Source organism: Oreochromis aureus, linkage group 18 (assembly GCF_013358895.1).
Source record: "Oreochromis aureus strain Israel breed Guangdong linkage group 18, ZZ_aureus, whole genome shotgun sequence".
Taxonomy (NCBI): domain Eukaryota; kingdom Metazoa; phylum Chordata; class Actinopteri; order Cichliformes; family Cichlidae; genus Oreochromis; species Oreochromis aureus.
In genome coordinates this window covers 29,753,435-29,779,515 of record NC_052959.1, presented here as the reverse complement: position 1 = coordinate 29,779,515, position 26,081 = coordinate 29,753,435, and the positions used below count along the sequence as shown (strand labels likewise).

At 39.0% G+C, this 26,081-nt stretch overlaps 1 protein-coding gene across 1 annotated transcript in view; it reads right to left on the bottom strand.

Annotated features, from left to right (window-relative positions):
• The window catches only part of vipr2 (vasoactive intestinal peptide receptor 2), a 74,024-nt gene that overhangs the window by 9,346 nt on the left and 38,597 nt on the right, over positions 1-26,081 (bottom strand). The window contains exons 3-10 of the mRNA XM_031754411.2: positions 25,453-25,566; positions 20,082-20,173; positions 10,071-10,168; positions 9,069-9,201; positions 6,630-6,780; positions 4,629-4,689; positions 2,364-2,433; positions 497-588 (exon numbers count right to left, since the gene is read on the bottom strand). Coding sequence (XP_031610271.2) covers positions 497-588; positions 2,364-2,433; positions 4,629-4,689; positions 6,630-6,780; positions 9,069-9,201; positions 10,071-10,168; positions 20,082-20,173; positions 25,453-25,566 — 811 coding nt within the window. The remainder of the gene's footprint in view (positions 1-496; positions 589-2,363; positions 2,434-4,628; positions 4,690-6,629; positions 6,781-9,068; positions 9,202-10,070; positions 10,169-20,081; positions 20,174-25,452; positions 25,567-26,081) is intronic.

Sequence of the window (26,081 nt, the reverse complement as noted above, 5' to 3'; positions counted from 1 at the left end):
TGGATCCCTGCGGACATGAAGAATACCTGACAGCTCAGCACGAGTAAGATTTCACCGGAGAGGAAAACTGCCTGAAGATTAAACAAAGCAAAGCCTTAAACAGACACTAAACTGCAGAGAAAATGTGGCTCCATAAAGGAACAAAGGTTCCCCCTCGTTTCATAAAAGCAGCATCATGAAACGCTGTCTTGTCGAATGAACGTTAGCGTCACTCTTATCTCAGTCAGCAATACTAGAGGATAAAAAATGTTCTTGGTGTCTCAGATGATCATGTTTTATACTTTGAAGCATTTAGCTGACTCTTTTATCCACAGCAGCTTTTACTGACTGAGCAGGTGTCATTTACTTGATGACACAACAGTTGACACAACCTGTCAACTTTTGTTAACTTGTCTTGAAATGCATGTTGGAAAAAAATGAAAATAAAAACAAAATAGGGATCAAGGAAGACAGAGGTGAGGTTTCCTCAGAGCTCGAGCATCAAATCGAATCCTACCTGTACTGTGATTGGTCATTGCCGCCCACGTCAGGACACCTCAGCTTCTGAACCAAGATCCGAATGATGCAGATGAACTGAATGAAGTTTACCTTGGGGGGAGTGAAAAAATAACTTATAATCCATAAGGGGTGATTTTTATTTTGCTGTGTTCGATACTTTGCCACCCACCAAATCCAAGGAATAGGAGCTTATGACACAAACGCAATTTAAAACAGGAAGGCCTTGTTCTAAATAAAAAAGCAGCCTACTTTATTCTTTTTATAAAAAAAAAATTAGGGATTTGCGTTTCATCATTGAACAGAGATTTTTTTGCTTGTTAGGCAAATGTATAAAGTTCTTCCTTAAATAAGTGAAAAAAAACAGACTGAACTTGTTTTCTGTTACAGTTATTTTCTGTTGTTTCAGATCTTTTTTAAACATTACAAATGGAAACATTTTTGCAAAAATTAGCAAAATATCCCTATCGCTGCACAATGCCATTATTCTAATGTTTAGTGTTATGTTTTTCCTGCTAGCTAAAAGGCGATCATCAGAGAACTTCTGATAAATTTGGGAGCTCCCGTTCACTGGACCTCTGGTTCCTTAGGCGAAACAGTCCAGAATGAATGGGATCCTATGGTGCTGTAGCCCAAACACAGACATTTTGGCAGGCAAACATTTTTCCTCTCACACTTCTCATCATGTCTTTGACCGAAGAAGGTGACAAAATATAGTCCTGAGGTAAGAAAAGATTTTCACGGGACTCTGTGCAGAAATTAAGAGAGTAAGTATCTGCCAGCTGGCCTGACCACATCTATAAAAACAAAGGTTTTGCTAGTTTGTTGGTCTGGTGCATTTGTGTGTTAACAAAATGCCACAATCTTCTCAGGGGTGGACGTCCCAGAAAATTGACTGTGCAATACTCAGAAATTGCCCTGCACCCTACAACCATATAACATGGGTAATGGTCACAGTTAAAATATTATGAATATATATGGACATTTCAGTTAAGCTACATCTTCGCAGTTGGTTGATACAAAGCACTGCATACTGTAGGTCACTGATGCCTGAGACATACTGATTTTAATTTTTTTGAGGGAGGGAAGCTGATTTATTATCCTTTAGGATGTTGTAGGGTGGATAAAATGGTCTGTGAGCCACCTCTGTCCCTCGGGCCATATTATATCCATGTATGCCTTTAAAGGATGAAAGAGATTATGGCGGGCTGTCGCTCAGCAGGGCAGCAGGAATGCACTCAGCAGGAATTCCTATGAAGTTAACACCTTGAGACATGAGGTGCTAACACATCACACTGCATTTTCTGGACATTACACAGAATGCTTGGTCATGAGTATGAATTTATTTAAGACTTTCTTTCAGGTTTTAAAAGGTCTTAAAATCAAAAGGCTCACAAACCCTAACACTTTAGTGAAGTATACCGGGAGAAACGACTGTAATATCATCATGTAATGCTGTTCGCTGTCTTCTTGATACATTTTTTTTCTTCACATTCAGCTGAAATTGCAAAAGGACCGATTTTAAAAGACTACTGTACTTTAAATACAGATCATTTCTGTAGAATATTATGGAATAATTTGAAAGAAATATGGATGAACACAGGAAATTTGGAAAATCGTGTTAGTGAGATCTGAAACATTGACATAGGTCTCTAAAGGGTTTTGTATCATAGCCGAACACCAGATTTAAAAAAAAATGTGAATTAGGTCAAAGACAGATATTGGTTCACATGACAGGCTTATTTATTTTCCACTTGATGTTTTCAGTATTTGTTTTTTATAATCAACCTGTTTTTCATTTAAGGCAACTGAATGCTTTTTTAACCAATAAGCAAAATCTGCAGGTAAAAATGAAAGCAATGGCTTACCATAATGGAGAATCCAATTGGTCCGTTGATCACCCAGTTGGGTATGGGGTTGTCATTTGTTTCCCAGCACCTGAAGGTCACACAAAAAAATGAACGTAACAGTTATGTAAATATTATCTATAACAGTAATAAAAAAAATGAGCATTTTAAAAAACAGAGGAAGTGCTAGTGGACCAATAAATGCAGTCGAATCACGGCTGAAAGTACCATAAGTAATTTATAATAATTTAATAATAATTTATAATAATTTTCCACTAGTAATTTTTCTACAAATTTGGAGGAAGCCAGATGGTACCTGGTAATAGACCCCATCTTACTGACTCCTGAAGTGAGAAAGGATAATTCTAACTTTTTGTTTGATCTCTACCAATGAAGCTCATTTCTGCTGCTGGCAATCCTGTGACCTTCACTTAAAGTCCAAACCTTTATGCGGGACGTAGATCAGCTAATAAACTGCATTCCAGTTTACAGTGACAGTGTCAATATTATAACTGAGGGTACAAGTTTGAAATCTCAAGGTTCTTTTAGATAGATCACAAGCCTGAATGACTACAGAGCTGTCTCAAATCCCCCACCACCACCACAACCATACCCCAATTAGGTAATGCTGTTAACATGGCACTGCACTTCATCCTCCAGCACATGGACCTCCAGTAACTTATGTCTGGTTACTTTTGTAGACTTTAATTCCTATCAGACTCTCAGATCATTAGCAACAGATCTCCCCAAGGCTGTGTACACTCTCCCCTGTTTTTCTCCTTGCATACCAACCGCTGCACCTCCAGTCACCAGTCTGTCAAACTCCTGAAGTTCACAAATGACACCACCCTCATCAAGCTCATCTCAGGGATACTGTATGTGTGAGGCGGTATTGACAACCTTATGACCAATTCAGAGACAACAGCCAGGAGCTCTGTGCTGTTAAATCAGTGGGGATGATTGGGGACTTCAGGAGGATCCCATGCCCAGCATAAGCCTGCATGACTGCCTGGTGGATAATGTAGGTCTTGGGAGATGAAGACTTCAAAGTTGAGGCAAAACATCAGCTCCCTCATTACAAAACCACAGCCGAGGATGCACCTCCTGCAGCAGCTGAGGAAACCTAAACTCTGAAGTCAGTGCTGGGATACTCCAACTCCTCCTCCCTTGAATCACATCCTGTGGCAGGAGGCTGTGGTCCATCAGGACCAGTACTGCATGGTACAGTTTCTTTCCATCTGCTTTAGGACACTATCACTTTATTATTAATGTTAACACTCCCATAATCGGGCCATTAAAAATCTGCACAATGGACTCCATTGCATGCCATAAATATTGAGTATTTTTACAAAATGTATATATTCTTATGGTTCTTATGACCAACACCATTTCGTTCACTTGGGTCTCGACAGGATACCAAATAGCAAACTCTTCACTCTCTTAAGGTCAGCGTGTCTTGGAGGGTAAAATGACACATTTAAATATGACAGATTGTCCTAACAATTAAATATTTAAGCTTTCTGGTTATTCAGGTGCTATGGTTCAATAAAATGAAAGTCAAGGAAACTAAATGACTCACTGTTGTGTCTCAGTCTTCTTCTTGGCTTTGGTAATGAACTTAAAAGTTAACAAATTTCATTATCATTCTCCTCACACTCTGGAGTGATGTCCTTACTGTCCTTTGCTATCAGACCCTGTCTCAGTAATTGTTATAGAGTTGTTTCAGAAGCTTGTTTTTATAGTACGCCTACACGGCATGACTCATAGATAATGAGCTGCAGTGCCAGCTGCAATAATGTGCAACAAAAGCCAAACGCCACCAGGTTCCTGTGATGACATCTCAAAGCAAATCCTGTCAGCTAAATTATCCAATAAAGTGCACTTTGACATGTGAGATATTTCTCTTATTATTTGAAAAACTGGGGCCCATTTCTGCATGGTAATGAATGACAGTCTAATCAATAAAATGCCATTTGAGCCCCTAATGAAAAAACAGAGGCAGTGGCTGTTGAATACCAATGCATGCCTCTCTTTAATGTAACTGGAACTGCCTAACTTCTGTCAACCTTTAAAGGAGAATATAATAAACAGCTCCAGAGAGAGCATGACACATGGTCACATGTCAACTTGAAGCAAAACAAATTGCAGACAGACATTCAGTCAGAATGTAAATCTATTTAGTAAAATATAATCCATCTATGTTTAACAGACTTTATATAGTTCATAAATAATAAACCTGGACCGCGTTTCTATGGTGATAACTCACTCTCTGGTTGTTACACTTACCCCGTGTCTTCCAGATAAATCCTCGTTATCACCCACGCAGACACAAACACAGTGGGGATTCCTGTCGACAGCCATGAAGTATAAAAAATATTATCACATCCTGTTTGCATTTCTTCTTTTCTTTATTGCTAGTAGTCAGGAATATCCATTACGATTTAATCTTTCTGAGTAAAGCAATGTGAGTTCCATCCATGTTTTAAGACTCTAAACAGATTGCTTCAGTGTGTATTAAGGCTTTTAATTGTTTGCTGATAAATTCCATATCAAGCTCAAAACTAGACTGTGTTATACTGTCTTTCGGAGGAGGAAAAATGGAAATAAAAGATGGAAATAAAAGATGGACATTGCTTCTGGAAACTAACAGCCAGCAGGGGGGAAATCCTCTGTTGGGGAAAAGACGTCTTTACACAGAGCTCTATGAGAAAATTACCCTCCTTCCTTCTCAATTTATGATGTCAAACATTGCCCATATTACCATATGAACAGGCAGTATTCCTCAGTTTCTCAGACCTAATCTCTTCAAACATCTGGTTTTAAAATACCAAGAAGGCAGTGGCAAAAAGGCTCAGTTCAAGGTATTATTATGCGACTTCAGGTCTCTTTTCCATTAGTATCTCACTTGGATCGACTCGCCACGACTAGACTCAGATCGACTAGTTTTCCATTACAATTGAGTATCCCCTAATGTGCACGGTCGTTGTCATAGAAACATGTCTGAGCATCCCGTGATCTAATTAATATGTGACATGAACGCTAGAACAAAGGTGGAGGCAATGACGTACCTGCTGCTCGGTCTGAGGCTTTTTGTCAGACCGACCACGGCGTTGTTTTTTGGAGCCATTTTCCCTGTTGCCAGGTTTAAAAAATTGTGGCTTTTATTTTCATGAACAAGACACTCTCATGACTCATCATATGACGCTATTGACCAGTCAATTGGTGGCAAGCAGTGGCATTGATGACATCACATTTTAGTACCTGCTCAGATCGCTGGGAACTCCAGCCAAGCAGGTACTATTTTAGTGCCTGGTGCCAGGTACTATGACCCAATGGAAAACCCTTAAAAGTCCAGTTGATCCGAGTAGGTAATAATGGAAAAGGGACTTAAGGCCCCAATCACACTGGCAACAACTAGTTGTTATGCGAAAATGAGAATGCATTTAAGTGGCTGCTGGAGGTTGTTGACACCTAGACACAGTGATCCCCCTCCTGTCACTATACGGAAAAATGTGCATTCATTGAATGGTTGGTGAGGGGCTGCTGCAGGTTGCTTGCTGTCAGTAGGTGAAATTGACTGCAGGTAAGGTGTTATCTCAAAATTTGTGACACAGTTGTGCCTTTTGAAATGTGTTACTGTAAATGATCCACAGCAGATGCAACGACAGTTTCATGCTTTTCAGCATGTGTATTTACGGTTGCTGTTTTTCACTCGGCTGCAGCTTTGCAGCTGGCAGCCACACACACATCACCAACAACAACAACATAATGACAGGACCCAGTACCCATTTTATGAGGTGAGGCGTGATTGTGGATGCTGCTCGGGTGCGCCTGGCTCCTCTGCAGCGGCACTGCTGACCACGCCCTGCCACAGTTAGCTTCAGCAGTAAGGCACAGCTTTTACTTTGTACTTTTTCCCTAAACAACAAGAGGTTGTTGGTGGTTTGCCAACCAGTCTGTATCCTTGTTTAACTGAAGCCAAACCACTTTCAGCACATATGAAATTTCTTCCTTTTCCTTTACCTTGAGCCAGTTGGTGAACTGCTAACTTTTCAGCCAAGAATTATATCACATTTGGTGCTGCAGGATAACAAATGTAGCACGGTATTGTTGAATTTGAGGGAAAAAAGATTTGGCTTATTTGCTGCCTAATGCTGTGTAATGTAATGAGAGCTCTGACATTGAATCAAAACCATAAAGCTGTTAAACCTGAAGCTACAACAGAGTGAAAGCTCCCACGTGGCCATTTAATTCAAAATCAAATAAAGAATAAGAACATGTACCTACCCCAGCCGATGAACATGTAGACAATAAAGTGTCGATTTTCCGAGAAAATGACAACCAGCAGAGTGTGGAGGTACAAACCCTCCACCAGCAGCCAGAAGAAGTTGGCCATAATGAAATACTGGAAAAACACCAGGCTGGCTTTACATCCCACCTAAAGAGAACACAAAAAGAGGGGCAAATATGCATTAACCAACACCCAGAGTACAAAGATGTTAAATAGGCTTTGTGTATACTTAAACTATATAATATCAGCCTTGACTGTACATTGTATCACTGACTGTATGCGGTTGATTTTAACCATGAGCACAGTGTGGGATAATCATGCATTTACACTAAGTATTCTGATATGTGGGTATACATTTCCATTTTTCCACTGGATCTGTCAGAGAGTTCACCCAGAGCAGATTATGACGTCACAAGCACCAAGCAGATGAGTGCATAAAGGTCAGAGTGCCCTGATAATGAGGGTGAGTGGAGGAGGAACGTCATGAGGGAAGAGTCAGGCAGCTACTGATGGAAGGAGAGTATCAGATGCCAGCTTTCTGCTGTCAGTTTATTAGCTGAAACTAATACAAGAGTCGTGAATTAAAACTTACCTTCATGAAGGTATAACTGCGTGATACTTTGTGGTGTTTCTATTTTAAAGCTAGTGTGTTTATCAGTATGTGTAAAGTGCAACAGTGAGCACACACTAAATAACAGAAACAGGTTGCAAATTTTGTCCTTTATCTTTTGTCCGTCACAAGCAGCGGTCTTCCTAAGTCTGGATTTATGAATGACACAAAGGTTAACGGCGCAGATCAGTGAAATATCCAGCATGTTCTAATCCAAAAGTATCAACTATTGTCATTCTGTCAGATGCATTTGGTGCTTTGTGCATTGGCCGCAGGGATATTAGTGATAACAGACTTCATCTAGAGGCAGAGAAAGTTCGCATCGCCATAGAAGGTTAGGAGGTAACAGTTTAAGTGCCAAGTTTGCCAGACAGAAAACAGAGAGTTCTGAGTTTGTTTTATTTTATTTCAACTCAACTTTTGATTTTATTTGCAACACGATTTGATTTAGGCACTAAAAATGCCTCAGTAAACAGTAAAGCATACTCCTAGATTTTGGGGGTGGGGGCAACATCAGCCCTGCAGAATGAAAGACCTGCAGTAAACATACTGGGAGTAGGTCATATCAAGCTGGGGAAAACTCAAAATAGGCAATGACAACAAAGTTAGAGAGTTACTGATGTCACACAAAAACATTGCAGATAAATATTTGATTTATTGTCAGAAAAATTCCATTCAAATGTTCACTGTGCATTGTAATATGGTATTAGGTCGTAACAATTAATTGCTATCCAAATAGAATGATCTAGTTTATAGTAGTTCTAATAAATTCTAATTAATCAAGCAAAGCAAAGGGGAAAATACAATATCCTTGTCTTTGTAATGCCCAAGTTATGTTCATGTTCCAATTTTAAAAGTGTAAGAACACAACAAAGTCAGAAGAATCTCATTCCAACGAGGGAAATCCTACTATCCAAGGAGCACATGAATGCAAGGTTAGAGCACTCTGACTATAACCATAATTGTATACACCAGAGCACCAATGCCAGGGATACCGAGTATCTGTGAGACACCTGTAGCTTTGACAAAATTGTATTATCAATGCTTTGGCAATGAAACTCTGCAGCAATGCAGGCTTTTCTATACACATCAGTGCTGGTTAACTTATAAAAATAACATTGCAACACTAGGGCACAGTTTCACATACTCTTGCTCACTCATTCAGCCCAAAAGTGTCTATTACACAGTGAAGATGGTGCAGAGTTTGCCCCACGGAGGCTCTAAGGATTTTCAGGCTTTTGGATTTGCTCCCGTGTTTGTGTGGCTCACTGTATATCCCGGGTGTATTAGGAGGACTGGGTACCGGATTACAACCTAACTCCTCATGCCTTCTAATGAAAGCTGCTCAGTGGTGCATGCAGCAAAGGTTTTTTTTCTTCTTGTCCACACTTCCTGATGTTCCGCATGCTTCCACAGTTTTAGGACCAGAAAGCACGCAGGCTACTGGCCCCTCTCAGCTAAGCAGATAGGCAGCATGCGTGACGGGATGATTGCTGTTGTCTCACTGAACACATGAATGGGCTAACTGCCAGTAAATACTGCAGAGCCATCTTCAGAAAATTATTACTTGAATCAGAAAAACAAACTGTCACAGCAGAATGTTTGACAGTTTGAGGTGTTAATTTCATATCTGAGGCATGCACACTTAATTCCCATTTATTATTTCATGCTTTAAACTTTGTCAGGCTTTACGCTGAAACATTTTTCCCATTGTGACAGTTGTGCTGTTAACACATGAGTGTGTAGCTTTCTGTACTCAGTGCTGCATTGTTGGCCTCCCTCGGGATATGACTCTGCTTGCTGAGGACAGAGGTGGTGACCTCACCAGTGATGGCTGGTTTGAGCAGTGCGAGTTTCGGTTGAAGAGGATGTCGTCTTTCACCAACACGGCCACGGCTCTCAGAATAAAGGAGAAGAAGAGGTTGAGGTGGATGTAGTTTCTGGTGCAGTGGAGCTTCCTGCACATATATTAGTAATGAAAGAAATGTACCATAGCATAGTAAATGTTAAATAAAGATGCTACAGTTAGAACCTGAAGATGCTGAAACCATAAATAACTAACAGCATTATGCTAGCTTTGGACAAACTGCACTGGTTCACACAATTAACTCATTTGCTTTTGTTTGGCCCTTTGTTTCACTGTATTATGAAGCCACTCGTCACAGCAGGAATCCACACGCAAACGGCTCCTTCCAAAAAGTTGCACGGTTTCATTTGAAAGCAATTCATTGAGATCCAAAATGTACAAGCCAATCACACATGAGCACATGTAATTATATGTCACACAAAGAGAATGATTCTTTATCTTTTGTTTGGCTTGGACAATGTGACTGTCTTAGATTCATTTCAGCACATGAAAAATTCTATCCCTGTATGTCTATAAATTTTATTAAGTATTCTTTGTAAATTTTTTCATAGAAATTACACATTTATACCAATATGTACTGTTTTATATATGTAATTTTCCATAAACTGCTAAACTTCACAATACAATAGAGCCAAAGTTAGTGGCTTCTTTGAGGGGAGTTTAACCTCCTCTAAACTTGAATCTAATATTAAGTTAAAATAATATCTCGCATGAAAGAAATGCCCTCACTGTGTTGGTTTTATGCCAGTATGTGTCTACACAAAACTAGGAGGACATGTACACATACAAATATGTGGACAATTAGCCATAAAGCTGTGCTTGTTCACTTAAAATCAAATTAAATTATCATATTAAACTGACCGGCTTTCCAGGAAGACTGTAATTAATTTCATGTTCACTTTCTGTTGCTTTTTTTATCTTCATGTTCTGATTTAATAAAATTTTAGTATTCAGTCTTACCTGAATAGGCAGAGGATAGCGCACCCTGTAGTGAGGGCGATTAAAGACAGACTGTGACCCAGAGTGTACAACGTCTGCACGACCAAGTAGAAGACCAGCTGCAGACAAAGGAGAAAAGAGCTTTTGTTAAATTATTAATGCATGTATATCATAGCATCCTAAACATATCACTAAACTAGGCCTCAAATTGACTTGAACATTATGAAGCATATTACATGGCCAAAAGTATTTGCTCGTCTGCCTTCATGCGCATATGAACTCGAGTGACATTCCACTCTTAATCTGCAGGGTTTAATATATCATAATAATATATCACTTCAACTCTTCTGGGAAGCCTTTCCACAGGGGTTAGGAGTGTGTTTATTGGATGAAGAGGTCCTGGCTCGCAGTCTTGGGGTTGAGGTCAGGCCAGTCAAGCTCTTCCACACCAAACTTGATCATCCACGTCTTTATGGACCTTGTTTTTTGCACTGGTGCACGGCCATGTTGGAACAGAAAGGAGCCATCTCCAAACTTTTCCCACAAAGTTGGGAGCATGAACTCCCAACAAACAACCCCACATCATAATCCCCCATCCACCAAACTTTACACTTGGAACAAATACAGTCAGACAAGTTTTGCAACCACTAAACCCAGACTCATCTTTGGACTGCCAAATGGAGAAGCGCGATTTGTCACTCCAGTCTCCACATGTCCAGTGGCAGCGTGCTTTACATTATTGCATCTGATGCTTAGCATAATGCCAGATGATGTAAGGCTTGGAATCAGGTGCTCAGCCATGAAAACTTATTTCATGAAACTCTATTGCAAGATTTATTGCAATTTTTTATAGAACTTAAATATAATTATCCCTTCTTTTGCTGAATTATGAAAAATTAAAAATAATTGATGATTTTCAATGCACCTTTATGTACTTTGACTTTATTGTTAAGAAAACTTGTATGTAAGTAATATTTTCCATAGTTTTATTACAAATACTAAAGCAACTGAAAAATAATCACATAATTCTTGAGGGTCAGATGGGAACGTTTTCCAGATTTGGATGAAATGACTCTATTCAAAGGCAGATTTGTTTGGGCAGCGTGAGACAGAACCTAACACCGGGTGTCTCACACCAAAAATGTGAGAGTTGGCAATCCTGCATCAACAGCTGTCAAACTGCAGGCAAGTGTAATCACAATAAATCACTTTGATTTAACAGAAATTCTGGACAGAAACATATACAGTATGTGGCTGAATAAACAATGATAAAAGAGCTTTAAACAAATCAATGTTTTGAAATTTGGCGTTGACACAAGTACACAAGTGTGTGTTTAATTTGTTGATAAGATAAGATATGCTTTATTCCTGGGAAATTCCAAACTAGCTCAATAAGGAATGATTTACCATATCAGTGTTACCATGCCTGATATTTGCATGCATCATACTTAAAGCGCACTGCTTTTACTTATCTTTGTTCTGTTTTAGGCAAATTAGAAAAACCTTAGACAAGATAAGAATTAAGAAAATATATCGTATTACAGAAACAATAATTCTATTAAATTGAATTGAATTGAACTTAATCTAATGCTGACTGCTTTTATTATTTCAACTTTATTAAAAACTGTAGATCTGGTGATATCAAATTTTGCTCTGAGGAAGTTCACAGATTTGTGTTTAAATCAAATTAAAAAGAGGACGTTAGTGACAAGAGAGGGTGTGGTGGAGAGAGCACGGGATTAATAGATACAGGCAGGACAACTCAATGGGCGATTCAGCAGCACTATTTGTGACCCAAAACGGGTCACGAATAACAAGTGAACAGGAGGAAGTTGCAGTCACACAACAGTAGCCAAAATATATGAACACAATGCAGGACAGGCGTTTCAATTCACAGCTAAGTTGTTCTCCATGTGAGAAAAAAGGCACCAAAATTTAAAACTGAAGACTAATTTAGATGCTGTGCTTTTTAGATTCTGCACTTTGAAACCTGTCATTAGCTCACATGAGCCGGTGCACAGTTTGATCCACAACATACTTGTTGTTCCTAGAGTATTTAAAAGTAGAATGGGAGGGAGAGCCTTCAGTTTTCAGGCCCCTCTTCTGTGGAACCAGCTTCCAGTTTGATTCGGGAGACAGACACATCTCTACTTTAAGATTAGGCTTAAAACTTTCCTTTTTCTAAAGCATATAGTTAGGGCTGGACCAGGTGACCCTGAATCCTCCCTTAGTTATGCTGCATAGACGTAGAGCTGCCGGGGATTCCCATGATGCATTGAGTTTTTCCTTCCAGCCACTCACTATGTGTTAATAGACCTCTCTGCATGAATCATATCTGTTATTAATTTCTGTCTCTCTTCCACAGCATGTCTTTCATCCTGTTTTCCTTCTTCACCCCAACCGGTCGCAGCAGATGGCCGCCTCCCTGAGCCTGGTTCTGCCGGAGGTTTCTTCCTGTTAAAGGGAGTTTTTCCTTCCCACTGTCGCCAAAGTGCTTGCTCATAGGGGGTCATATGATATGATTGTTGGGGTTTTCTCATTTATTATTGTGCGATCTATTGTCAATATACTTGAGGCGACTTTTATTGTGATTTGGCGCTATATAAATAAAATTGAATTGAAATTGAATTGAATATGTAAGAGAAACCGAAGCCCTATCCATTACCCTTACCTTAGCTAAAGACGTGGTGAGGACTATAACCACACACAGGTAAATGGACTGATTCTTACGCAACACTTTTCTACTCTCCTGGAGTACTCAAAGCACTCTATACAACAAGCCACATTCACTTTCTGCTTTTTCTAACTACATTTACACACACGTTCATACTCCGATGGATGCATCAGAGAGCAGTTTGGGGCTAGTATCAAGCCCAAGGACACGCAGGGCCAGGAATCGAACCACCAACCTTCCGATCAGAAGGTGACCTGCTCTACCTCCTGAGCTACAACCACCTAGTAAGGTGATCACTGTTGGCAACCCAAAATGGGCGAGCAAATACCAAATGGCAGCAAAGAATACTGTTCCCAGATATATGACAGGTCCGTCAATGCTTTAAAAAGTTACCTATGCAGGAAGTTTGGTCCGCTAGTGACAGTCACTACAAAGCAACCGGCAACACAGATATCTATGGAGGGATTTCTGATCTATAATGCTGACAGCCACCAGGGGGTGCTTTACTGGTTTTACTTCTGGTAAGTTGCCATGTCATTCCTAATATACTAATGCTAATGTTGCTAACATTCAGTTGGAAAGATTTTAACCAGCACTAAGCATCAGAACTTATTTCAGTGCATCTTATAGTGGATTTGACTGTTTGTACTTCACAACAAACTCTGCAGAAAAAAAGAAAGAAAAATCAACGTCATGGCGGCACTGAGGGAAAACAAAAACAATGTAGCAAAAGATAATTTAAATAATTTGTTGAATAAACTTCATGAGTAAAGAACAAAGAGAAGAAAAGAGCTGAAAGTAATTTGTTTCTGCTCTATTGTACTTTATGTGGTGTGTTTATCACCCACTGCTGTTTGGCAGTTATTTTATTCTCTGCAGTACATGTGGTCTGTATTCTCTGTAACCTTCTGACCTGCTTTCAGCGTGGATTGCAAAATGGCTTGTAACGTGTCAGCGTTAATTAACTGGGTCAAATTCCATTTACTCTGTAATTTAGAAAAAGGAAGCAGTGACAGGCAATTTGACCTTTTTTCCTTCAATCTAGCTAAAGTTTCATAAAAGCAAAGACCCAAGGACGCATACCTGCAAGGAATTATTTGTACAAGAATGAAAAACAACAAAAGAAATAAAGAAAGAGGCAAATAAGGGTAAACAAATGTTTTGCAGTGTACAGAACTGACAAAAGTGATGTCTTAGATATTAGTTTAACCCACAAGAAGTGGGAGGTGTAACACAGTTTTGTGTTTCAGGAAAGAATGTGAAAAACACCAGAAAATGCTAACAAAATTATAAAGTAAATAATGAAACAACAATACCAGAAAATTTATACAAAATGTGTTGTTGTGACATGTAACTGACGACAAAGAAGGTGGGTTTCATGCAGAAATGTGTCTGGTCTCTCTCCTCCTGCGTGATCACGAAGCACAACATTATTGTTTACAGTCTAATTTTAACATTCGGTTCATTTGCAGTCTGATTTTTTGGAGGATAAAAAATGGGTCTTTGTGTTTGAGCACAGATGTGATGCAATAAGGCCTTTGTGTTTTGTAGATTTCCAGAGCCCCATTACACTCTTAGTGCTGGAGGATAAAAGCCGGCAACATTTCTTCTTGTTTAAAAGATTTTAGTATCTGTTGCATTACAAAAGAAAACAAAACGAATGAAATCCGACCACACATGGCCCGTCGGCGGCTCCCTCTCCCTCCCTCTCCCTCCCTCTCTCTTTTCCTCTCTCTCTCTGTTTGTCCTGTTATCTTGTTTCCTCAGAAAAAGATGCTGTAGGTTGAATTTCTTCCACTGGCTTCTTTCGGCAAGAACATCAAAGAGTGTTTGTTTGACGAGAAGCCGGGATGCCAGACTTCAGTCAGAAAGGGAAGGTCCAGTCCTGTTCGGGAGACGTGTCCCAAACCATTTATCATCACTCCTCCTTACCTCAACCACAACTGTACCTCTTCACAGGGTTCCCACCCTTCTAGGAATGATTTTTTTCCAGTGACACAGGGCACAAGAAGTTCAAACATTTCAGATGTTTAAGTGAAATCTAAGGTGATTCTGCAGCATGATAAAAAAAATATCCAGTGCCTTTAACAAAAAGAAGAACAAGGAAACAGAAGTTCTGATGTCTAATTCTTGGAGTTATTTAGGAATTCAGTGATGACGTGAAGACACCAATACCACACAGAAAAACTGTGGCACATTCTCTCAGACATTTGCAACTTTTCAATTAAGGAGAAACTTTGTTTGAAATTTTAATGGCATTCACTAACAGCAGTGGTGTTATACATCTGCCTTAAGGCACATACAGACAGGAAGAGACGAGCAGCAATGCTGCAAATAGAAAAGTTAATTAAATCCAAAGAATGTAGTAGAATGTACTGACATATGCCAGACTGTTGAATATATTAGGATTTACAACAGGCATTAAATGTTACTTGGGCACAGCCGACCAAAACCTAAAGGATAGAATGTTTTTTTCTCTGTGTAATAAAATGGACAATATACCATGTTACATGAAGTTTCCCTTTTTAGCTCACTGCTGCTTTGCCATGCTGCAGTAACATAACTCAAATCCTTGTTCATAAAAGTAAAAAGTGTTTGTTTTTACGAACACTGCATCTGCTAATCATAAGGAAACTTCAACATTTCTTCTGCATTTCATAATAACACTGACTTCAGTTTAAAATAAGTCATTGAAATGTAGATTTATACAATAAAAGTATGTGAGTGCCTCTGGTGTCCAACGCTAAGTGCAAAATTAGATGTTTTTATAATCATTAAACTACAGTGACAGTGACTCAGCTTGTATTACCATGAAATAATCTTGATTCTAGTTTCCCGCTGAGTGTCAAACCTGGATTGCTGCCCGGGTGCTGCCAAAATGCAGCAACAGCGAGCCATGCACGATGCACTTCAGCGTGTAATATGGCTTAAATGGCATTTCGCTGCAATATCTCCAGTATGTCGTAGACAGATCTGATCAAACTGACACTTGGAAACTATAAACAAAAACCTTTATTCTGTCTGGAAAAGCATCCAAAGAAAGATATTTTTCCCCTTTATTTGGCGAGGTCTCGATACTTTTAATGAAATTTTAAATAGACTCAGCTGAATGAAAAGTTTTTAAAATGTTATGGTTTGACCTTGAGTCTTTGTGAAAATCACAGGGACAGCCTGGACACTTCCTGTCTAGTGTGGGATGACCTTGCAGATATAGCGATTTCTGTGGAAGGATCGTCTTCAAAACTGGATTACCACACCTGCTGTAACACGTGCTCATGTCAGTTTCTACAATTAGTGTATTCTTATTTTAAAAGGAAACTCTTATGCCTTTTCTTATTTCCGTATTCCTTATTTTATGTCATGTATTTATTGTTTCAATGGCTGCTGCCCAAAATAAACATGGACAAAGTTTCAAATATTGCTGTCAGTGTATGTGCGAGTAATCCTTATGAGCCCAAACCTCAGACTTCACTAAACACTAAACAGTTACAGACATTTCTTTTCTACACTGGGCTCAGCATTATATAAGACAGAACGGCTCAGACACACAGCCCAGGCTGTTTATGAGAAACAGCCAATCAGAGACAAGCTAGCTTAAACAGAGGCGCACCCTCTGTTTCACACAGCGGTTAGTTTCAGTATTGCAAAGCTATTTAAGCAGAGCTCAAGAATAAAAATATGAAGTTCGAAATTAACATTGTAGTTCCACCTTTACATGTTAATACTGCACAAGTAAAAACTTGTATAATGTATTAATAACTTTGTTGTTATTTCTGTAACAACAAAGTTATTAATCAAAGTAAAAATGTATATGTATGTCACTATACGTGTGTTCCTTGTACCTCACTGAAAATATGCAAAACAGCTTAATATCTAAATAGAATTCATTCATTTCTTTGGGCACAGTGAAGCCCAAACATCCAGGTGAAGAGTTCATCTGTTCATCAGCATTAAACTTGTATTGCTAAAACTACAATAGTGAATATGTGTAAAAACGCTACAATAAGCCACCAGAAAAGAATGCAAATAAAAACAGGCAAAAGCAGATGATGCTTCTCAGTAAAAATTGAGAGATTTCTGTTCATTAACATTTGTATTTTTATTTTTTCTTCAGTCATTTAACTGCTTCACAAATTTTTCTTTCTGTTCATTTTTTCCCCAGTGAGCTTTGGTAAAACCTGTAAACTACCTTGAATACTATTCCCATGCTCAAAAAGCTCCTGCATACTTTACATTAAAGACTAAGGAGCTTGGAAAGAAAAGCATCTGGACGTTCCAAGCTCCATAGACTACAATGGTCTGGACGGCTGTGAACCTTCACAGACATATAGCAGTTTACATTAAAGACTTTTTTTTGGCAGCTGCCTGAAAAAAGCTGGATTTTTTCCCCTTTTTCAACTTTCAGTAAAGAGTGAGAAATGAAACAGAACATTTCTCGTCCTTTATAAAATAAAACGTCTTTGATTTCAGCTCAATTTAATTACACTGCAAAAGAAAATGTATGACTTCTGTCCATGAGACGTTCCCAACCTACCAAAGTGTATTTAAGTGAGTGAGTGTGTATTGGTTTATTTCCTCATAGGGTTTTACTCTTTCTCCCTCTCTTGTTTGAATTATAAAAGCTCACTTTCTATTTGTGTTTTGTGAAAAAATGTTAAGTTCTCAGGTCTTTGAACCCTTTCAGACACCTGTTCAAACACTCCAGCAAGATACAAGGAGACTATGGGAAATATAAGCATCCATTTCTTTCTTTGATATGCAAAATGACAAAAAAAGATGAACAGCTGATGCGACGACAGTGCCGTATTATTCCCGAGTACTTATACTGAAGACAAGAAAGACAGAAAAACCACAGCAAGGGAAGAGTGTGAACCGAGAAGCCATGCAGAGCCAAAACTGAAAAGAGAGATGGATGAACAATTGCACAAGCACAATGGGCGATTCAGGATACACAGAGTCATGACCCGAACTGAACCACAGACGCAAAAGAAGAGGGGGGCAGCAATTACCACAGCAGAGGCCAAAAAAGGCCACACACACCACACCAAAAACTCCAGTTTGGTGACCTGTCAGGACGACCCAGGCTTAACACGACTGTAAAGGAAGTTTTTTGACATCTATCCTGCAAAACTATTGTTTAATCAACATTTCAGTAACTGTATTTCAATATGTAGTTAAAACCTTAAAATGTTCCTGTTGTGCAATCAATTTGATGTTTATGCAGGATGAGCAGGGAACCTCACAGACGCCTGTTTCTTCTTTGTTTGGTTTGGACTCCATCAATTAAATAAAGTGAAGCTTATGCTCAATAAGGAGGAAGTGTAATCACTCATCTGCCTGCTTTCCCAGGCGTTAGAGTGCTTGCCTGTTCTTTACATCACTACCACTTTCCCACGCTGGCAGTCTCAATACTGACATCATTACTCTCGTCTAATCATGTTAGTGCACATCTTCTTTGAACCAATCAGCTCAAAGAAGGCGTGCAAGACCAAGTGTAGTTTAAATCTGCGTTCTCTATCATTCTTCCTCTCAGACTCTCATTTCTGCAGCCCAGCTCCTCCCCATCTCTACCTCACAGACACCTCAGTCAGAGCTCCATCCATCCTCAGTCTTCATCAACAGCATCAAATCTCATCACCGCTGGAATTTTATTCTGTCGTGTTGGGTCATTGAAATCTAATCACCTTATCATGAAGTAAATCCTGTTCAATTCTTTCAAGTGACCTTATTGAAATAATACATAAAATTCACTGCCTTCCAGTATAACATAAGGATTTAACAAGTGAAGCAACTGGAACACATGCCTAGTTTTTACCACACTTTGGGGTTGTTCCGAGGACAGTGCAACTTCTCCACTTTCTCAATTGTTTGCGATGGCATTGCCAGGTTTTTACACTGTGCTAAAAGAACGGAGCATCTTTTTTTAGCACTAAGTGTTTGGCTATTTTATTTCAGGTCAGCATCTAGTGAAACACTGCACTCCACATAATCCTCCTCCTCTGTAAATATCCATGTCTGCCCAGCTGAGATCCACAAACTATCACAATATTGATGTAGAAAGTTCATTTTTTGATGATGAATCAGTTTAAAATGTCCAGGGAGCGATGGAACAAAAACAAGACGCAGTTAGAGTGAGCTGTTAGATGAAGAGCTGCAGGATATTGGCTGCATACCTCCAACTACTCTGTGCCATGCTGTTTGCAGACACATGTCCTGTGCTGTCCTGCTTGACTCCTACTAAAGTTGCAAAGTTTTTTCTTACAATCATAATTTAACTAAAAGTCTGCCAGAACTACAATTACAACAATAATGATAACAAAGTTTCAGATTCTGTGCTCAGACCAACTAAAATTCATTGTTCATGTGTCTTGAGACTAGTTTAGGTATGTTTTGGGACTTTTTGACAACCTTACAATATTATTACAGTTATATATGCACATCCACGTAAAAGTGGTCTCGAGTCATCCAACTCTACCGCTTTCCTCTACTTGAAAAGAGAGCTAGATATAAACCAGAGCCAACAAGACCAAGTTCTGATACAGCGATGAAGGCGTGCTGTGCAAAAGTCTTGAGCTCTTCACATTTTCAAGGAAAACTGGAAAAAGGTGCAGTGATTTATTGAAACGTGCAAACATACATGGTGGTACAGTATATAAAGCAAACTGCGAACTGTATATGCACATGGAGTGGAGACCATCTTAAAAAAAGATTGCATGTGCCATGCTACAGATAGCTGGGATACCAAACACAGAAGAAAAAGAAGAATCAGCAACATGTCGTATCACCTTGTGGCTATTTTGTACAGATATGAACACAATGTGTGTAGAAATATTTGCAAACCACTGGCCCGTTCCTTTTCCAAGATACCCGACTGTCTGAAATGCATATAATTCGACCAAAGCAATCTTACAGTGGCAGTGCAGTTAAACTGTATGACCTGACAGCCATTCAGAAAATTTCCTACCTAGATAAATGGCTGCTATTATACAGATATTCTGGGAAACATAAAATGACGACCCTTTAACACCAAATTGCTTCTAGAGGAAGGCTGATGGTGTTTTTTGTCCATTAAACGACACAAAAAACTAGACAGCAGAGCGCGCAGACACCAAATTGCTCACATTTAAACACGTATCACTCTACTGTTGGGCATATTGACCTTTTAAAGAAGCAGTCTTTCACCACTAACTGGTGTTAATTAACAGCCAACCCCGCGGGCTTCGTCAATTAGGGGCCACTAATGGTCCATGTTGGGTCGCAGCTTCTTTTCCTGTTCCACAGTCAGAATTCGTTAACATCCAGGTGACATTTACGACACACAAAAGAACAAAAAGCAGCAGTTCAGATGTTTACTGTACCTTATCCTGGCTCGTGTCTGCCCCACACACACTGGTTATGTTTGGGAAAACATCAGACCATCCAGCTGTTGTACAGTTTCTGCTAATGTTACCTGCAGGAGAAGAAATGCACACACAACTCAGTCTCTATTTCTCAATAAGCACGGTCAAAAATTAATACAGACCACTTTTTCCTGCTTTGTCCTTTTTTAGCAAACAGAACATAAAGTGTAGGTGTGACTGTGTCAGGTTTTGTTAATGTTTTCCGGGGTTTTTTGCCTCTGTTCTTTGATTCATTGTCCAACCCCAATCAGAAGGGTCAGAGTCTTTGTTTGTTCTCCACTGTTCACCGGTCGATGCTGTTCCCTAAGAACCCCTCATCTAATGTGGCTGTCATTTTCATTTGTTTAACAATCTTTCCTTTCTGTAAGTTTTCATTAGACTTTGCACATAAAATCAGAACCAACTGGCAAAAAGGAGATTCCTCCCTCACACTCCATTCTCCTCCCACTGTCCAAACATCTGAGTGTTTTATGGCTAACTGCAACACACTCATCTTCAAAGAACACAATTTGCAATGTCTTTATGAACTCTGAATCCAAATCCCTGCAAAGACATAAAGTCATAGAAGACAAGAAGTATGTACAAGCCTCATATGAAAATGTATTACTTTGTTTTACAGCACATCGGGATTGTTTGGTTACATTCAATTAAATTTAGGCACGTGAAACAGGTTTCAAAATGGCTGTTTGGTAGTGTTCTTGTATGATTTATTTTACTTCACTAAATGTCATGAAGACAAATCATTTTTGTAGACTGGTTGAGGGCTTTGTATGTATCAGGTTGTAGGTGAAATGGTTGTATGAAGCTCACATTTTAAAAGCTTAATGCGATTTTCATTTCCCATTTGTAGCCCTAAGTGAAGCTCGGTTTCTCATCCCTGATTTAATTCAATTTTAAGGTTTATTCCCGTGGAGGACCTTGATAGTTGGTCATCTATACTGAGTCTGAGCCAAAAATAAGAACAACTAAAAGCACATTTAAATCACACCAGCATCTCTGATGTCATCAGTGACTAATAGTCTGACTTTTTCTGGTGATTTGCTGGCAGCGGGGCACCCTTAGAATTTTCTCCTTTTGTTAGGTTTGCTCATCCCAGCACTCCAAGCCATATTCACTCAACTCTTAACTGAGCAAACTTATTGTAAGTCACTCATTTCAGGTTGATAGAAGCATTTTGTAGCATGAAAATATCAGTGTTTCAATGAATTTTAGTACTCTGAACGATAGCAACAGTTCTTCAGAGTAGCCAACAGGCTAAAAATGAGTGGCCGCTGTGAAGTTGGATGCTAAAAATATCTTTGTAAAGCATGATATATGAGAGCCAGTCAAAATGATTTGTCATGTAGAATGAGAGGATATTATAGCCTACAGTAGATGTTACACTGACAGATGCTACTGGACAGAAAGTCACATGAAAATCTAGAGTGAGCCGTCAGGCATGCACATTCCCAAAATGTTAAAAATGGAAAGTTTGCATTACAAATTGTCACAAAATTTAGGTTATTGCTTATGTTCACACAGTGTAAAAACACCATCCTTGTGTCTGAAATGACTGGCATGCACAGCAGACAGTGAACCCCTGAGGCAAACTTGCAGGGGGGTGCCAGTGCCAAAATCTCTGCAGTGCACGGCAAGTTCATCCTCCTTTTGTAAATTCCCAGAATCCACTGTAAAAAGCACGAAGCATCATTTGTGCACAGACTGGAAGTAACATCAGCATACTTCTGCCTCACTACACACTCAACAAACCCGGTCCACTGTATCACAGAGGGGGGAGACACAGTTGAATCTAAGACACCGATTCAATAAGCAACAGTGATTTGCATGTACAGCACGATTACTTGCAACATCTGAGCTGCGTGCACTGTTGTGTTCGCTCTAAATATAACAGCAGTCTTGAATACAAGTGGTCACTGATGTGCAGAAGTCAGCCAGTGATGTGGATTAAAGCTTTGGCAAATACAGCATGCAGTTGAGAAAAATGGTGGGGGGGAGTTTTCAGATCTTTGACTGAAGTAAAAGTATTAACATCACACTGTGACGGCGCTCAGCTTGTTTAAGTATAATGAGCACAGTGTGCCTGAAAAATAAAAATAAAGCTATAAATGCAGGGGAAAAGACTGCTTTCAATATGGATTCAACTGCCAATTTTTATTAAAGATTTACTTGACTTTTTAATTATTAAATTCTTAAAAAATCAGGAAAACGTTGAGATTTTTCCATCTAAACTCTCACCTTTACAGGATTATAGGAAGCATGTGAAAAAAAATCAGAAGACTCAAACAGTTTATTTCTGCATGAAAACCAACCTAAATATGAACTGCTCTTAAATAATAGTTTGACTGAAGAGACTCTACTTGCATTTACTTGTTTGGTTAAATCCATAAAATCCTTCATGGCTCTGTCACACGGTGGTTGCCTGCTGATTGCGCAAAATTGTTTGGCAACCATTTTGAATCAAAAGTCAGTTGCACAAGTTGTCTGGTGGGAGGCAACATGTCTTCAAACAACTGCAGTCCAGCTCAGACCGACTACAATCACTGTAGTGAAACTGGTGAACGGGTTTGCGATTGACGTGTAATTTCTAAACTAAATTGGCAACACGTTGCAATCAGTCTGAGGCAGTCAAGTCAGCAAAGCTATCAACTGACTGTATTCTGGTTTTAATTCCTGATAAAAGCAAAGTTGTTGAGCACCTAGTTCATTTTGCTGCTAATTTACCATCCTGCAAAATTCTGTTTCGGTTTCAAATTAAGTTCTGAGTGGACTCTAAATAGAATAGATCTTTATTGTCACTTTTACAAGAACAATGAAAGACAGTTTGGCATCTCTCCATTAGCAGCATGTAGATTTTTACATTAAAATTCTTTTAGAATAGAGAGAATAAAGAGAAACCAAAAAGTAGACGCTAAGGTACCTACACAGGGAATGTATGTAATAACATAAGTATTCACACAGATTTGTACAAGTTATATACAGGTTATATATGCCATATAAAGGAGCAGTTGCAAAACAAGGAGCAATATCCAAACAGCGCGAGGTAATCCACAGTCGTAGCTCATCCATCTTGTTGTTTGGTGACTGAGTTGGTGAGGACTCTCTGGCTCTCTTCCACAGCATGTCTTTTATCCCGTCTTCCTTCTCTCACCCCAACCGGTTGCAGCAGATGGCCCCGCCCCTCCCCGAGTCTGGTTCTGTTGGAGGTTCCTTTCTGTTAAAAGTGAGTTTTTCTTTCCCACTGTCGCCAAAGTGTTTGCTCATAGGGGGTCATATGATTGTTGGGGTTTTCTCAGTTTTCTTTTTATTATTGAAGAGTCTTTATCTTACAATATAAAGTGTCTTGAAGCAACTTATGTTGTGGTTTGTATAAATCAATATGAAACTGAAAATAAAGTAGTTGAAATGTGAATTTCTGTATGTGTAGACAGCAAGTGATTTATAACCTTAGCCAATTTACCACAGTTAAATACAACATTATCACAAACAGACTGCATGTAATTGTCAGTTTGACCCTATTTAATCACAAATGATAGCAGACTGACAGACACCAAAGTCACTTTGAAGAAGTTCATTGTAGTTATTTTGGTCGTCTCCAACTATTGTTTTCCATAGTGTGACATTACCATTATTTCTAAACCGATGGTGAGTCTCAGACCAGCTCACAGCTTTTGATTGAAATACTTAAATTGTCTGATGAACTTTTTTTTATTATGGATATTTTTGATATCTGAGAAACTACACAATATTCACATTTAGGAGGCCGTGAAAAGCATAAAATATATTTTCTTTAATTCAGTTTACTGATCAGTCATCTAAACTTTTCAGTTGTAAAAGTTGTTTGTTGCTGCTAAAAAAAAAAAAAAAAGTAAAGTAAAGTAAAGAAAACAGGCTTCTAAGATTGGAGACATTTAGTATAAAAGTGGGGTAAAAAAATGACAAACTGGAACAAAACTCTGGGAAGAGTTAGGGGACAATTCTTTGTTGGGTCGGGAAATTTTTCTCTTAAAATGTTCAAATTGTGCAGTGCTGGTTCATCAGTTTTATGGACACTGACACACCACTCAGTTGTGTAGTTTGTCTGGGGTACAAGTGACAAGTTGTCATTTTTTGTGCAGATTTAATGTTGCAAAGTCATTTATTTTCTGAGTTGTTATTGTTTTATATTTTCTGATTAGTTTTTATTTTTATTTCCCTTGAACTTTTTTTTAAGTTCTGTTTACTTAGTTAAACTAAACCTCTTGCGATGCTTTAATTAGCAGTATGAAGACGAGTATGTAGACTAAAACTAAATAAAGAGTTTCTCTTTCAAAGTTTAATTTCTGGCTTTCTCAGTAGTTTCATTTAGATGACAGAAAATAAAGTATTCAATAACTCCAGGATGAATGTTGTTGAATGTCTTTACCATTTCAGTAAAACGTAATAACTGTAGGGTGTCTGGATCTGTCCCAGACAGGGGAAGCGTCAGGGTGAGCTTTGGCTCCGAACAAGCCGCTGGGTGCTTGCATAATGTTTAGTCATCAATGTAAATCAGAGCACACTCAGAGCGGAAACCCAAACTGCCATCTGGTCACTGGCTGGAAAATCTGATGGATTCAGGAGGGAATCCACTGACTGCACACATTCACACAACTGGGAGATGAACAATGTCAAACAGGGACAGAGAGCCTTGAGTATTAACGCTGAACCCATCTGGTGAGTGACTTAAGTGCAGCTCTAGATAATGTTAAAAGTTATCTGCAGATATTTAAAGCCTGGTATCATTATATCATTATATCAGGAGCAGCCTCATAGAAAGTGAGCAAATGGAGGAAGAAATTCTCTACAAAAAGAACAAAAAGGTCTGCTTCTTTTCATGCTCCAAATTTCATTGTATGTTTTGTGTGTGAATGTTTTTGTAAAGCAGCTGCAAAACAAAAGTAATGGAGCAGAAGAATGCTCAAGTAATGTATAAACACATCAGGGGTTTTTTTTTTTTTTAACTCTGATGTCCGTGTTTTCATGGCTGTCCAGCTTTTAGTCCTGCCTTCAGTGTGAGGGGAGATTAGGACAGGATTGCAACAAATTGTTACTCTGACCTCTAATGACAAAACTGACCTCAGTAAAACTGAAGTTTACACTCACAGAAATTATAACAATGGCCTAAGTGAGTTCATACATTCCAGTGTTATGTTAATATAAGACTATAGTCATGTGATCAGCAGCTTAGGCAAATAGCTACCAAAATTTCAACTTTTAAATGTCATTTTTCCTCAACTTATTTATCTGCAGAAACACAAAAACATCAGTAAAAGAGATCCTTTACATTTATTTATTAATTGACCGTACTCACCTTCTCTGCCAAACACAGTCCTGAGGACTCGAGGGCAGGGGATGGTCACGGTCTCTCCAAACCCAGCTCGCTCCCAGCACGCTATGCTGTCCCAATCTCCTTTGCATCCTGGGCCTGTGAACGGTGGGTAGTTAGGTTTAGAAAATTTTCACCTTGAAGTATACATTTAAAATTCCTCTTTAGAAACAAACATACAAAAAAGGCAGCAGCACCTCTCACTTGCTAAAAGTACATTTTGCATTTGTGAGTGGATGCACAAGCAGTGTGAAGTTGTTGCCTCAGTGGCGCAGTAGCTCCTCTGGCTCATGATCCATCACTATACAAAGATTATTGTAATGTGTCACATAACAATATAAAGTTATAAGCTTTACTGTCATTGGTTGGCTGTACTGCACAAACTGATGAGAAAGAGAATCGATTGAGAGGTCAAGGAGGCTTGGAAACAGTCTTATCCAGGACAAACTCTTCTCTATAATCTGACCAATACTCTGGAAGGAGTATGACCTCAACCCTTGACCTTAAGCACTTTTCAGGTGTAGACCCATTAGGTCGACTACAGATAGGTAGACAAACTGAGTCGCCACCATTGCATAAACATCTTGGTGTTTCAGCCGGATGTGTTAAGAAAC